Source organism: Mauremys reevesii, linkage group 1, assembly GCF_016161935.1.
Source record: "Mauremys reevesii isolate NIE-2019 linkage group 1, ASM1616193v1, whole genome shotgun sequence".
In the NCBI taxonomy this organism is placed as follows: Eukaryota; Metazoa; Chordata; order Testudines; family Geoemydidae; genus Mauremys; species Mauremys reevesii.
In genome coordinates, this window is record NC_052623.1 from 267310917 (window position 1) to 267324612 (window position 13696).

The 13696-nt window shown below is 51.9% G+C and overlaps 1 protein-coding gene across 2 annotated transcripts; it reads left to right on the top strand.

Moving 5' to 3' along the window:
• The first annotated feature begins 617 nt into the window (after positions 1-617).
• Positions 618-10568, top strand: LOC120371568 (TRIO and F-actin-binding protein-like). Of its 2 annotated transcripts, none has more exons than XM_039487459.1 (10): positions 618-742; positions 1926-2095; positions 3319-3459; positions 4240-4382; positions 4864-4993; positions 5618-5810; positions 6363-6759; positions 7523-7655; positions 8566-9726; positions 10127-10568. In XM_039487459.1, the coding sequence occupies exons 2-10, from the start codon at positions 1979-1981 to the stop codon at positions 10289-10291; spliced, it is 2580 nt and encodes an 859-aa protein (XP_039343393.1). In that variant the 5' UTR covers positions 618-742; positions 1926-1978; the 3' UTR covers positions 10292-10568. The 2 variants fall into 2 exon arrangements, with proteins under 2 accessions (XP_039343393.1, XP_039343401.1); XM_039487467.1 differs by having other exon boundaries at positions 8566-9609.
• Positions 10569-13696: the final 3128 nt, after the last annotated feature.

Genomic DNA, 13696 nt, shown 5'->3' on the forward strand with positions numbered 1-13696 from the left:
TATTTATGTCCATGCCTATGCACAGGTTTGCAGATGTGCCAGCAAGATTTTCACACTTGCGGAGGGAGAATTCTGTTGAGAGGATATGCAGCAATTTGCATTGCCACTGCTCTGGAGTGACTTTACCTCGAGCACATCACATTGTCTTATGTCCTACTCTGGGTTTGGATTAAATCCAGCCTGAGGGGGAAAAAAAGGGGTGAGGTGGGGGGCAGCTGAACCAATGGAATAAAAGAAACAAGGGCCCCCTGAATCTGGAGAGAAGAGACTTGATGAATTGAAAAGGGAGGCAGTTTTAAATAAGAAGGAAAATGGACGTCTGCATTGCTTTGTCACTTTCCCATCAAGGCCATCCTTCCCCCGATCGTTAGCCGAGCTGGCAACCGGACTAATATTGTAAAAGAGGGGGGGGGCAGCAAAAAACCCCACCAACAATCACACGATGCCCGGTGTCACTGTAACGTGGGTTACAAAACCCGGGCACAGAAGTCAAATCCTTCCCACACAACGCTAGAACACCAGCAAAGCGGAGGGGCTCGCACTCCCAAATCTTCCCCTCCCCGCCCTTTTGCTGGGAGCCACTAAGGGAGCCGTATCCAAATGAGCTGCCTCCCGGCAGCCAACCAAAAAGAGACTCCTGGGCGTGGCCTTCCTCCACTTCCCAGGGAAAGTTTACATTCATTGTTTTTTTAAAAATAAGGCAGCGGCAGATGAGCTGGAGCCGGGCTTGAGCTGGTGCAAGGTAACAGAAGTGCCGAGGGGGTGTGGGCAGGGGAAGGTTGGTATAGGCTATATCCTTCTACTAGAGGGCGAGGGTGTTACGCTATTCTGAAGTGATTGTTTTTATTTTTTGTATTAATAATCACAGCCCTTGTGTTGAGCTATTTTTGCTAGTGATCTCCAAGCCTTTCACAAAGGGTGGGTATCACCCCCCATTTACAGATGGGCCGCCTCAGGCCCTGAGAGATGATTCGTCCCAATCTGCAAAACCTCAGGAAAAAAAGGTTTTATCCATGGCTTGGAATTGGGAGTGAATGCAAGTGTTTTTCTCTTCCTGCCCTTCCAAACAAATCTCTGTGCATGGCAATTCTAAACACAGGGCATGGTGATTAAACAAGCTGGAAAAACATGTAGCGCTAGTTTGGGGAGTGAACCTGTGGGACAAAGAAGTGGATATTGTGTGTGATTTACCTGGCACCCGCAGTGAATTAGTGCAACAGTGACACTAAGAAAACCGTATCCTATTTTAGTTTGGGTGCTTTGGAGAGAAAATTAAACTTCTGGTCAGCAGCACTGCTCTAAGTTCCGACGATGAGAGGAGAAGCTGCAGGCTAGCACCAGGGATCCTTTTCATCTGGCTGTCTTTGACAGACAGTTTTTGGGGAGGAAGAGTACCCCTGAAGGGGAGGATATGTGGCAGCTCGAGTATCCCAGCCCATGGTGAGCCAGGCAGTCTTTGGAAGTAAAGCATGGCTCCTAGGACCAGCTTTGGAATTGCACTTTTGGTGCATTGTAGCTAGTAAATATCCCCCCAGTCTGAATAGCTCAGCTCAGGAAAAGGCTAAGCAGGTTTCTAAAGCTCCTAAAGCACTTGCAAATGGAGCCCCAGGTCAGGACAGCTGCTGGAAGGTATTAATATAGTCCATCCCTTTTAAAGAAGACTCAAATCAGGCCATTCTGCCAGCAATCGCTGAGATGGTGATGTAGTTCCCCTCCTAAAAGAGCTCAAGATAAGAACATTCCCTGGCTGCCAACACTGGCATATTGATGGTGATTCTCCTTCTAAGGAACCCAAGATCAAAACATTCCCTACTGGGGGCAGTGAACACCAGGCTGTTAATAAAGTTCCTCCTCCTAAATGAGCCAAATACCTAGGTATTGAAGTGTCTTGTCTCTCCATCCTTTATTGCTTCTTTCCTTTGCAGTTACCTCCCTAATGCAGCACACCTGAGGAAACGTCTTTCCCCTGGCATGGGCTATGTCAGATTTTGTAGAGCATGCCCCCTGTGAGAACTTTGAGGCCAATGTGTTTGCCAGGAGCCGATGCCAGAATTGTTTCCGGGCAGTTGGTGCTCACCACCAGCCCAGCAACCAGGTGAGCTTTTCATGTGACCTGGAGGGCTATGAATATTTCATGAGAGGCTCCATTGTTTTGGGCTGTGACTGCCTGAGCTGAGTGGATGCAAATTCTCAACACTGCCACCCCATGAGGCTTTTTGGATTTCACTGAGGTGGGGGGGAGGGGGACTGAAATTTCCTCTGTGCACAAAATCCATCATTTAATTATTCCCTAGTGCTCTGATGAATTCTGAGCCCTGATCAAAGAGGGGACTAGTGTTGTACTGCCTGGGAGGGAGGGATGGGAGGGAGGGCTGGGACTAGTGTTGTACTGCCTGGGAGGGAGGGCTGGGAGTTAGGGTTGAGATGCATTGGCAGTGCTGCGTGGGGAGTCTCAGGGCTGGAATAGCAGGGGGGTGTGGCAGGTCAGGACTGAGAGGCATCAGTGAATAATGTGTATGGGGGAAAGGTAGGATTGGACTATCGGAGCCGATACACAGCAGGATGGAGTTGTAGGCTTAAAGCTGTGTGTGTGTATGTGCTGCCATATGTTTAAAATCTTCCTTTTGAGGAAAGCCATTGGTGCAGGATGGGGAAAGGATACTGAGCCTTTCACCTTGTCACTGCTTGAATCAGCCCAAGTTAGTAGGGACTGAAGGTCTGATGGCTTCTGGTGCCCACATCACAACTGTCCCTGATTGGTCCCCTTACTGATAGTCTCAGCACAGAAGCCAAGGTCAGAACAGACCATGGAGACCAAACTCTCCTCTAGTCCCCAGGGCAAGGCGAGGTGCATTAGTGAGGACTGGTGCCAGTGAGGCTCACACTGCAGCTGTCCCTGCAATACATGTCTGAGGGACAGAAGACTTTGGTCTCCCCGGGCTAGGGTGACCAGATGTCCCGATTTTATAGGGACAGTCCTGATATTTGGGGCTTTTTAAAATATGGGCTCCTATTACCCCCCACCCCCATCCCGATTTTTCACATTTGGTATCTGGTCACCCTACCCCAGGCTGTTGATCAGACACATTTCATCAGTGCCAAACTCACTTTAGAAATGCACTGTGGGCCAGGTGTGTCACCTGCCGGCTCCTTGCCCTGCTGCTAGTGGGAGAGTGTGACGCTCCATCCCAGCGTGGGGTGCCAGCTGGTTTCATGTTCACAGAGGGCTTCGCGTTGTTCATTGTTCTCTGGGAGTGATCAGCCCAGGATTATGAAATAGTAATGAGGCTCCCACTCTCTCTGGGCCTGGGCTTCTAGAGTTACTGCCGCCTTGCCTGCGATCGGCTCAGAGCTGTCTCCTCTGAGCAAATCCCAGCGAGGGCGACACAATGGAGAGAAAGCGGCGCTGACAGCCAGGCTGCTAGGAACCTTCCCCCTCGCTGCTCCCATGCTGAGAAGGTAAATGGGCTGGGGAGAAGTGGGAGGCCAGCACCCTGGGGAAATGCCAGAGCGCTATAGAGCCAGGGGGAGGGACTTTGGCTCCAGTCCTCCCTTCGGACTACACCCTCCTTTGCCAGGAAAGCATTTGCCCTGCCCTATGGCACATAGAGCCTTGGCAAAAATCCTCCAGGGGCAGGGGAATGCAGGCGATGAGCAGCTCCTGCCAGTCGGGGCATCGGTTCTCGTGTGATGGGCAGTGTCTGATCTCATGAGCAAAGCCAGACTCTGGCTTTTCCCACTTGTCTGGTGAGCCTGACAGGAGCCTGGCAGCTATATCAGAGGGCACTTACCTGATCAAGCTAAGTCCTGGGGCTCCCCTGGGAAGGTTCCCCCTTTCTCCCCCTGGCCTGACATCCCAGATATCCCTCTCCTCATCCATGCCCTTCAAGTGTTCGCTTGGGTTCAGTGCCTCATCCCTCTTCTCCCTCACTCAATCTCTGTCTTGGGGTGACTGCAGCCCCAGGAGATGGAAGTTAACGGCTCCAGCATCCAACAGGGCCTCGCTAGGCCTCTCTCTGGACTGCTGAGGAAGGAGAAGAACAGCTTGAATGTGAGAGATCATGGAACAGTGAGGGGATCCAGCACTCCCGGAGGCAGGCTGGTGTTAGGGAGATGCCCTGAGAGCCAGGGTAGGAATGAAAGGTCCTCTGGAAGGAGGATGAGACTGATAAGAAAGACAACTTCCCCACTAGCCCTTGGAACGGTGGAGTCACCAGTACTTCCCCTTGCTTCCTGCAGGTGCCAGAGGAACATGCTGTGGAGGCCCCACATGGTGATGCCACCAGTGGGCCAGACCCAGGTGGACTTTGGGACCCCCTGTGCATCTTAGCTCCCCAGTGTGAGCTGTATGTGTGTGCGGGCTTCAAGGACAGGACTGAGGAGTGAGTATTGCACTGTGGGAGAATTCCCTGACACTGATCCCTGCTAGGTAAATAATCAGGGGAGAGGAGAGGTAGGTGTCATCCCATGATAGGAGAAGAGAGGCAGGTGTCTTACCATTGATCCCTGCATGTCGTGCAAAGGGCAGATGGGGCAAACTCTGAAAACCCACCATCACCAGTCCACTAGCCAAGCTCCTCACTGGCAGACTCAGTAGAGGCTAAGGGCTGAATGGGCCATGGAGACTGGACTCCCCTCTTCCTCAGCCTCTCCAGAGCCAGGCTGAGGCCCACTGGCAGCGTGTGCCATGTGGGGAGCCCTCGCTGGCACTGCCCAGCCTGGCCCTACTCTGGGGATTGAGGAGTTGGATCTCTGCTGGGCCAGTTCAGCAGAGCCGCACTCACACAGCTCTCCATGCCGGCCCGCCGTAACGCATTCAGCTGTACAGAGACCACCAGCTGTTTATGTTTCCCTGCCTCACAGCTGGCAGGAGAGCTTGGCATACACCCAGCTCAGCAGCCGAGCCCAGGACGAGCATGAAGACACCAGCACCCGTACTGATATCAGCACCGATACCAGCACCGGTACCGGAACCAGCGCCACGCTCTCAGGGGTGAGATGGGATCATCTTGTCTTTTTGGATTGGGCTGTTTAATTCCCCTTGTGCCTTAACCCCTCAGCACCACTTTCCCTGGGCTCCTTCTGAGACGAGCTGAACCCCAAAGATAAAGGGTAAATAGGCCCGTTTTGAGATATTCTGGGGAACTGCAGAGTTCTGGGTAATTGGGTTTGGAGAGGGATAGATGCTGATGTCATAGGGACAGTCCCAAGGGACCTTTAACACCCACAAAGTAAACTCCTCTAAAGAGCACATCAGCTAATGCTGGGAGTCCACATTTATTCTCAGTGCTCAATCCATTCCCCACAGCACCCCGTATTGGCTGAGGCTGGGATAGGAATAACTCATTGCTCGCCCAAGCCAGTATTCCTATACCATTTCCTATCATGCTTGCTGAAGATAGAGGTTGGCCATGAAGTAATGGTGTACTCGCTATAGCTAGCAGGTCTGTACTGCTCCCTGCAGTGCCTCCTGCTGGAAGAGCCTGGGATTGAAGTGACTGTGAGCTCCACACATCACGTGCATTTGCATCATTCCCCATAGCACCTCCTGCCAGAAGAGGCTGGGACAGTAGCTTTCTGCATCCTTTGTGCTGATGTGGTCTGTTTCATTCCTCAGGACTGGGAAATGACCAGGCTGCTGGACAGCATTTTGGGATCGGACAAACAAGACACAATGAACTACACGGGCCAGAGGAAAGAGGTGCAGATTGGAGCCCTGCAGTCAGACAGACCCAGGTGGGGTCAGACCATATCCTGGGGGAGAACAGAGTCCCAGAGCTTCATGAAAGAAATCTCCCCTCAGAAAGCAGGTTTGTTTTTCTCCCACCGTAGATCATAGTTCTGGATATAGGTGGCTCGTTCTGCATGTGGGGTTGGTCTTGGAGTCTATGGTTCAAGGCTCTATTTAGATTGTAACCTCTCTGGGGCAGGGATTGTCTCTTACTCTGTACAATGCCTGGCAGAATGGGGTCCAGTCTCAGCTGGTCCTTAGGCACTACTGTAATAAACGTGATCAATAGTAATAATAGAGCCCAGGGTCTGTGCAGTTTTGCTCCAGTGTCCCTGTGCTTCTCAGCCTCGCCTGCAATTCTCAACCCAATGTCCGTGCAGTTCTGGTTTTGGAGTCTTTGTGGTTCCTGGTGCTCCTCAGCCCAGCCTGGCACCTGCAGTTCTGAATGCAGTGTCTGCAGGATACTAGGTCTTATCCATGTCATTCTGGATTGTCTCTGGCTCTCATCCCAATATCCACTTTGTATCAGATCTGACCACTGCTGGTTCTGGCCACGCTGTTCCTGTGTGAGGGAGGGGATGTATCTGCTTCTTGGAGCTGCCCTAACCTCAATCTTCTGTTTCCCTCCCAGAATCCAGTCCTGTGAGCCAGAGCACTGGGGATGGCTGGGCAAAGCGTCAGACGGAGAGCAGTTATTTCTCTCTGGAACGCCGGAAATCTGACCCCACCTGGGTCTCCTCCCCTCCACGAGCCAGCTCCAGCACCTTGCCCACACGCAGTGACCCAGTAAGGACTGGCAGGCATCTCACTTCCTCCATCAGCTCACTGGACTCTGACTTACCTGGGTGCACGAGGGGCGGCGGCGAGGGGCGACATGCCCTGGTGCGGCAGGAATACACGGTGTTGGCTGATCTGCCCAAGCCCAAGCGGATCAGTCACAGGGAGGCATTTGAACAGGAACGCAGCAGCTCCCGCACTCGGAGCCCGGGCCGGGCAGAGGTGGAGCGGATCTTTGGATACGAGCGTAGGTGAGACATGGAGCTGGGTGTGTGTTGGGTTGGTATCACTGAAAGCCTGATTTTTGGATGTACGTAAGCGACCACTGCTCTGCTGAGTGCCTGCAAGTCAGCCCCTCCCATTGGTGCTCACACTGAGTTAGAGAGCCATGTTTAAACTCAATTTAAAGATTAGTGTAGACAGGGCTTGAGGCAGGGCCTCCATCTCTCTGTGAAGGGCCTCCTGGGAACTTCCCTATCTGATGTTAAAGTTATAGTGCCCATAGCTGGCGGGGTGAGGAAATGGAGGGAGAGCGAGTATAGATGGGGAGAAGAGATGATGGTGGATAGAGAGCACGAGTGGAAGTAAAAACAGAGTGGCAGTATGGTGGATGGGGTGGGAAATAGGAGGGGTAGATGGGCTGTGGAAAGCATTATTGAGGTACAGAACATGAGGGGGAAAGGAGCCATGGTGGGGCGTGGAGAGCATGACTAGGGATCATTGGGGAGATAGGGAGTCTATTGGGCCTGAGGAGATGCAGGTAGTTGAGGAGTGCAGCATGGGGTGGGATGGTTGATGTAGACGAGAGCTCAGGATGGGAGGCAGGCATGAATGCAGACAGAGCAGTTCATATTAGACTCTGATGGAGCTGGGAATCAAACTCAGAAATATGGTATCACGGTCTTTGTCCTACTGTGGTCTGTGAAGGTTAGGGCTGGTGAGGACTCTGGGCTGGGGGCCTCTTGAAGCCCAGACAGAAGAGCACCTGTGATTGTCTTTGTGTGTGGCTGTTAGGATGTCCGAGACGCTGGAGGCGTTCCAGGCCCTGGAGGACGGCCTCCTGGACCGGCTGGATGGCAAGACCCCACTGCTGGCCAAAGAAGGGCGGTTAGGCAGGAGGCAGTCCAGCCCCACTCTGTACAGAGAGGTGAGTTGCTGGACTCATCACCAGCCCTTTCCTTAGCCAGATAGCCGTAGACACGGCCCAGCTCTGGCTTCCTTTCAGCAAACACCTTCCCAAGCTGTGTCTTGTCCCCATCACCTTTTCCATTCTCTCTCTGTGCCACACAATTCTGTCTTCTCCTCTTATTATCACCTCCACTCCTCCCTTTCCACTTGATTCCCAGATCCTTCTCTCTCCCCATCTCCTTTCTCTGTGTGTGCCCCACTGCTGCCCCTATTGCAAAATTAGACCACTGCTCCTTCACTGGTTGGGTGACAGGGGCCACTTCTTTAGGCATGGGATAGGCAGCTCTGCGTGTGTGCAGATGCAGGTGTGCGCCACTGCCCCCTACTGGAGCATAAGACGTGTTGATGTTTGAAAATTCCCTCTGTGGGCTGAGCTAAGTGCTGCAGGTAGGTCTGTGCATTACTGCCCCCTATTGTAATTCAATGGCCCTGTTGGCATACAGTAGTGCCCCTTCCTTTGTAGGCCATCAGTAACAAGATCCAGCGGCTGGAAGTTGAAGGTAGACAAATTCAGACTGGAAATAACATGTAATTTTTTAACAGGGAGGGTAGTTAACCACTGGGACAATTTACCATGGGCCGGGGTGGATTCTCCATCACTGGCAATTTTTAAATCAAGATTGGATGTTTTTCGACAAGATCTTCTCTAGTTCATACAGGAATCCTTTGGGGGAGTTTTATGGCCCATGTTATACAGGAGGTCAGACTAGGTTATTATATAGTGGTTCCTTCTAGCCTTGGAATCGGTGAACCTCTGAACTGAATGGTCTCCATGTGCTAATTGCCTCTTTCCCTGAATGTGCATGAAGGATGTGGACAAGCTCGTTAGAGAACTCACTCCTTTATTCTTCCTCTGATCTCATCCCTAGGGGAACAAGAGGCTCCCACAGCAGCTGGAACAGCCAGGCAGACGTGGAGGACAGGCCCTGCACTCAGTGAGCCCGGCTCGGCGATCAGAAAGAGACTGGAGGAGCCAAGTGGACTCTATGTGCCACATGAGTACAGACAAGTGCATGGACAGAGAAGGGGTTTCTCCTCAGCCCTTGAATCCTGGAAAACACACAGACAGTAACTGGAAAAGCCAGAGGGATTCCCTGCACCCCACAAACCCCGGGAAGAGCTCAGATAACAGTTGGACTAGCCGAGGGGTGCACCTGCGCTCCTTGAGTCCTGGGAAGCACTTAGAGAGCAACTGGAAGAGCCCAAAGGAGACCCACCCTGTGAGTCCAGTGACGAGCACTGAGAGAAAGTGGAAGGGTGCAAAAGAACCCCTGCACCCTATGAGTGCTGGAAAACGCATGAGTGCACGACAGAGCCTAGAGGAGAAACCCCACCTTGTGAGTCCGGGGAAATGCACAGAGCGAGATCAGAAGAGCCAGGGCAAATCACTGCGCCCCGTGAGTCCACCCAGGAAACTGGAGAGCGACTGGAGGAGCCAGGCAGAGACCCTGCGCTCCAGGAGTCCAACCAGGAGGCCAGAGAGGGACTGGAGGGGCCACGCAGAGACCCTGAGCTCCAGGAGTCCAACCAGGAGGCCAGAGAGGGACTGGAGGGGCCACGCAGAGACCCTGAGCTCCAGGAGTCCAACCAGGCAACCGGAGAGGGACTGGAGGAGCCATGCAGAAACCCTGCGCTCCAGGAGTCCAACCGGGAGGCCAGAGAGGGACTGGAGGAGCCAGGTAGAGACCCTGCGCTCCAGGAGCCCAGCCGGGCAGCTGAAGAGGGACTGGAGGAGCCAGGAAGAGGCTCTGTGCTCCAGGAGTCAAACTCAAAGATCAGAAGACAACTGGAAAACCCAAGAGAAGTGCTTGTGCCACATGAATCCAATGCAACAGCTGGAAAGGGACTGGAGAAGCCAAGGAGAATGTCTGTACTCAGTGAGCTCAGGGCACCAACCAGAGACCAAAAGCCCGGTGAGTCCAAGTCAATGGTTAGAGAGTGACATGAAGAGCCATGAGCAGTCCCTAGACCTAAGCTCAGAGAAGCAATTGGAGAATGACAGGGGCAAAGAGGAGACCCTCTTACATCAAGTGAGTAGAACTATGGAGGAGTGAGAGTCCTGAGAGAACCAGTGGATGATGGGAACCCCTCCCCCAGCAGATCCAAACCCTGGCAATCAATCCTCAGTTTCCACAGAGAATCCCATTCCTTGCAGCCCCACCCAGTGAATAGCACAGAGGTTGGCTTCTCCTCTGGTGTTTAGCTCTGTCCCATTCCTTGTGATGCCTCCTGCTGTCCAGGACAGAAATAGAGCTCTGCCCCTGCATGTTTCCCTTTCCCCTGGTGTCCCCTACTGGCCTGAATGAAGAGTGCTTTGTCCTCAGCGCTGTGAGGATGAATTTCCCCAGGAGTGTGTTGGGAAATGGGCACATGCTTATGGAAAAAGAGGGCAGAATCCTAGGGCTTAGATCCTGATTTCTCTCCCTGTAGTCCCAGCTAGATCGAGGCACAACCCGACCCCTCAACAGTGCCAGCTCCATGGGAAGCCAAGATCTTTATTTGAACACTAACGGGCAACGCCACAAGGTACACCAGAAACTGGGGAAGAAGTGGGGGGAGGGGGAGAGAGCGCATGGTGTATGTGCATGTGCATGAGGGAACCTCTCAGAAGCTCCCAGAGTGAGTAGTATGACAAGGAATTGGCTGGGCCATTCTCTGTGACAAAGGCTGCTGGCTTCTCACACAGATGCTGTCTCAGCATGCAGCACCTCTCTCTCTGACACTGTGTCTGAGCTAGTCTCTGCCCGAAAGGCAGCTGTGAGGTACTGAATTGCTGGTTTTTGTGAGAGGTGGGTAAATGCATCTGCAATTGCACCTCCCCTCTCCCAATACATTTTCCATGCTCGTTAGCACATTATACACACTAATTAATCCTTCCAACACCTCCATTAGGCAGGAAAACATTACTCCCTGTATTTCACAGGTGGGGAAACTGAGGCGCAGAGTGGCAAAGTGATGTGCCCAAGGTCACAGAGAGAGTTGGTGGCATAACTGGGTTTAAAATGCAAGTGTGTCTGACTGCTAGTGCTGAGCTCAGCCCAACCTCTTTCTTTCTCTCATATCCTACGATGAATAAGGTGTAGTTGACCATTGCATATGGATAAAGGGAGGGGCTTATTTTACAAATAGAATCAAAAGTGCGTTATTGTGCTGGTGCTCTTGTGATTTAGTGATGATCTCTCAAGTGAATTTGATGCTGATGAAAGGTACCAGCCTATCTGATCATTCTGGAGCCTGAATCTTCTGTTGAACCCAGGTCATGTGCTGTGTAGACACCAGTAGTGCTCTGTTCCCTGCCTCCCTCCCCTTCAGTGTGCCTTAGCTCTCCCGGGGAAAGATCTCCTCCCAAGAGAGGGGAGTTGTCTCCATGGAGAAAGGGGAGTTGTCTCCATGGCCCATTCGCACTTCCGCTGAGAATGTCAAGGAAGGGGCCAATGGAGGAGGATCATGAGGGTACATTTGTTGTGGGATGTGGGCATCCATTCGCTCTGGACTGTGACTTATCAACTCATTTCCCATGAAGCATCAGACAGGAATGCCTTGAACTCCGTGTCCCCCAGGGTTGGATTTGAAGGGGTGACCCACATGCCATTCCCAGTCCCCTGAGCCATGAAACTCTTGATCAAGAGTTGAAAGGCTCTGTATCCCATCCCCCATCTCTGAACCAGCCACCTAGTACAGGGAGGTTGTGTGTGTGTCCCTCTTCTGAAGTTTGTATTATTTCTGCTAACAACACTGAATTTGCTTCAGGCTTGTTTTTCCCTCCTTTGTAGGGGGCATCTTCTCAATGCTGCAGTGTCCTGGGGCCCTGGCCATATGAGAGAACTGGCTCTAGCTAAACAGCAGCCAGGGTTCAAATCTTTCCTCCTCCCTACCCCCATCCCACCCTTCACCTCCCCCACAGGGGCTATTAAAATGCTAATACTCTTGAGTACCAGGCTGTCACTTGTAGGGAGGCCCAGCACTCTCTCCTCCACTTCCCGGAGCTCCTATTGCTTGCTTTCCTCACTTGTGCAGCTGAAAGCAGACTGAGTCCTGAGGGAAGGTGCCCTTTCCTCCTTGGCATTTTTTCTTTCTTAGTGCCCTCCTCTTTTGGCCAGGCTGGTGAACACAGAAGGAAGTAGAGGGCCACAAGGGTCACCCATCTTTAAGTGTTCTTTATAGTACCTGTCACCATAGTACTGAAGTACTTAAATACATGGTTTAACCGTCGGGTCCCCAACGCGGTGCCTGCGGGCACCATGGTGCCCACCAGGGCACTTCACAGTAAGTGCTCCCGCTTACTGGCCAGCAGACGAGCAGCCGCCGAAATGCTGCCGACAAGCAGCAGCATCCAGAGGCGTTGCCGCCGAAATGCTGCCGAAACGGCGGCATTTTGGGGGCGATGCCTCTGGATGACACCGCTTATCGGTGGCATTTCGGCAGCAACGCCTATTGACGTTACCGCTTGTTGGCAGAATTTCGGCAGATGCTCGTCCGCCGCCACGGTCCTCCGTGGCTCGTCGTCTGGCACCCGCCAGACGAAAAAGGTTGGGGACCACTGGTAACCTATCTCTATCCATTTTGATGGACCCGTCACCATAGTATCTGGGTGCAGCACCCACATTAATGCATTTAGCCTCACAACACCTTTGTGAGCTGGGGAAAGGTTATTAGCTCAATTTTACAGATACGGCAACTGTGGTAAAGAGAGATTGAATGACCTGCAGAAAGTCCAGTAGGAAGCCTGTGATAGAGATAGGAATTTGACTTGGACCTCCTGAGGCTCAGTCCAATGCTTGCTTTAACCACGGGACCACCCTTCCTTCTTACACTTCACCCTGACCCCAACATATACCTCTTCAATTCTCACAAAATGGCAAATGACATTTAATGTGGATAAATGTAAAGTAATGCACGTTGGAAAAAATAACCCCAACTATACATACAGTATGATGAGGGCTAATTTAGCTACAACTAATCAGGAAAGAGATCTTGGAGTCATTGTGGATAGTTCTCTGAAGACATCCACGCAGTGTGCAGAGGCAGTCAAAAAACAAACAGGATGTTAGGAATCATTAAAAAAGGGATAAAGAATAAGATGGAGAATATCTTATTGCCCTTATATAAATCCATGGTGTGCCCACATCTTGAATACTGCATACGGATGTGGTCTCCTCATCTCAAAAAAGATATACTGGCATTAGAAAAGGTTCAGAGAAGGGCAACTAAAATGATTAGGGATTTGGAACAGGTCCCATATGAGGAAAGATTAAAGAGGCTAGGACTTTTCAGCTTGGAAAAGAGGAGACTAAGGCTTTGGCTACACTTACACTTCAAAGCGCTGCCGCGGCAGCGCTTTGAAGCGCTAAGTGTAGTCAAAGCGCCAGCGCTGGGAGAAAGCTCTCCCAGCGCTGTCCGTACTCCACCTCCGGTTGGGGAATAACGTACAGCGCTGGGAGCCGCGCTCCCAGCGCTGGGGCTTTGACCACACTGGCGCTTTGCAGCGCCGCAATTTGCAGCGCTGGAGAGGGTATGTTTTCACACCCTGCTGCAGCGCTGCAAATTTGTAAGTGTAGCCAAGCCCTAAGGGGGGATATGATAGCGGTATATAAAATCATGAGTGGTGTGGAGAAAGTGAATAAGAAAAAGTTATTTACTTGTTCCCATAATATAAGAACTAGGGCCCACCAAATGAAATTAATGGGCAGCAGGTTTAAAACAAATAAAAGGAAGTTCTTCACACAGCACACAGTCAACCTGTGGAACTCCTTGCCTGAGGAGGTTGTGAAGGCTAGGACTATAACCATTTAAAAGAGAACTAGATAAATTCATGGAGGTTAAATCCATTAATGGCTATTAGCCAGGATGGGTAAGGAATGGTGGCCCTAGCCTCTGTTTGTCAGAGGGTGGAGATGGATGGCAGGAGAGAGATCCTGTTAGGTTCACTCCCTCTGGGGCACCTGGCATTGGCCACTGTCAGTAGACAGGATACTGGGCTGGATGGACCTTTGGTCTGAC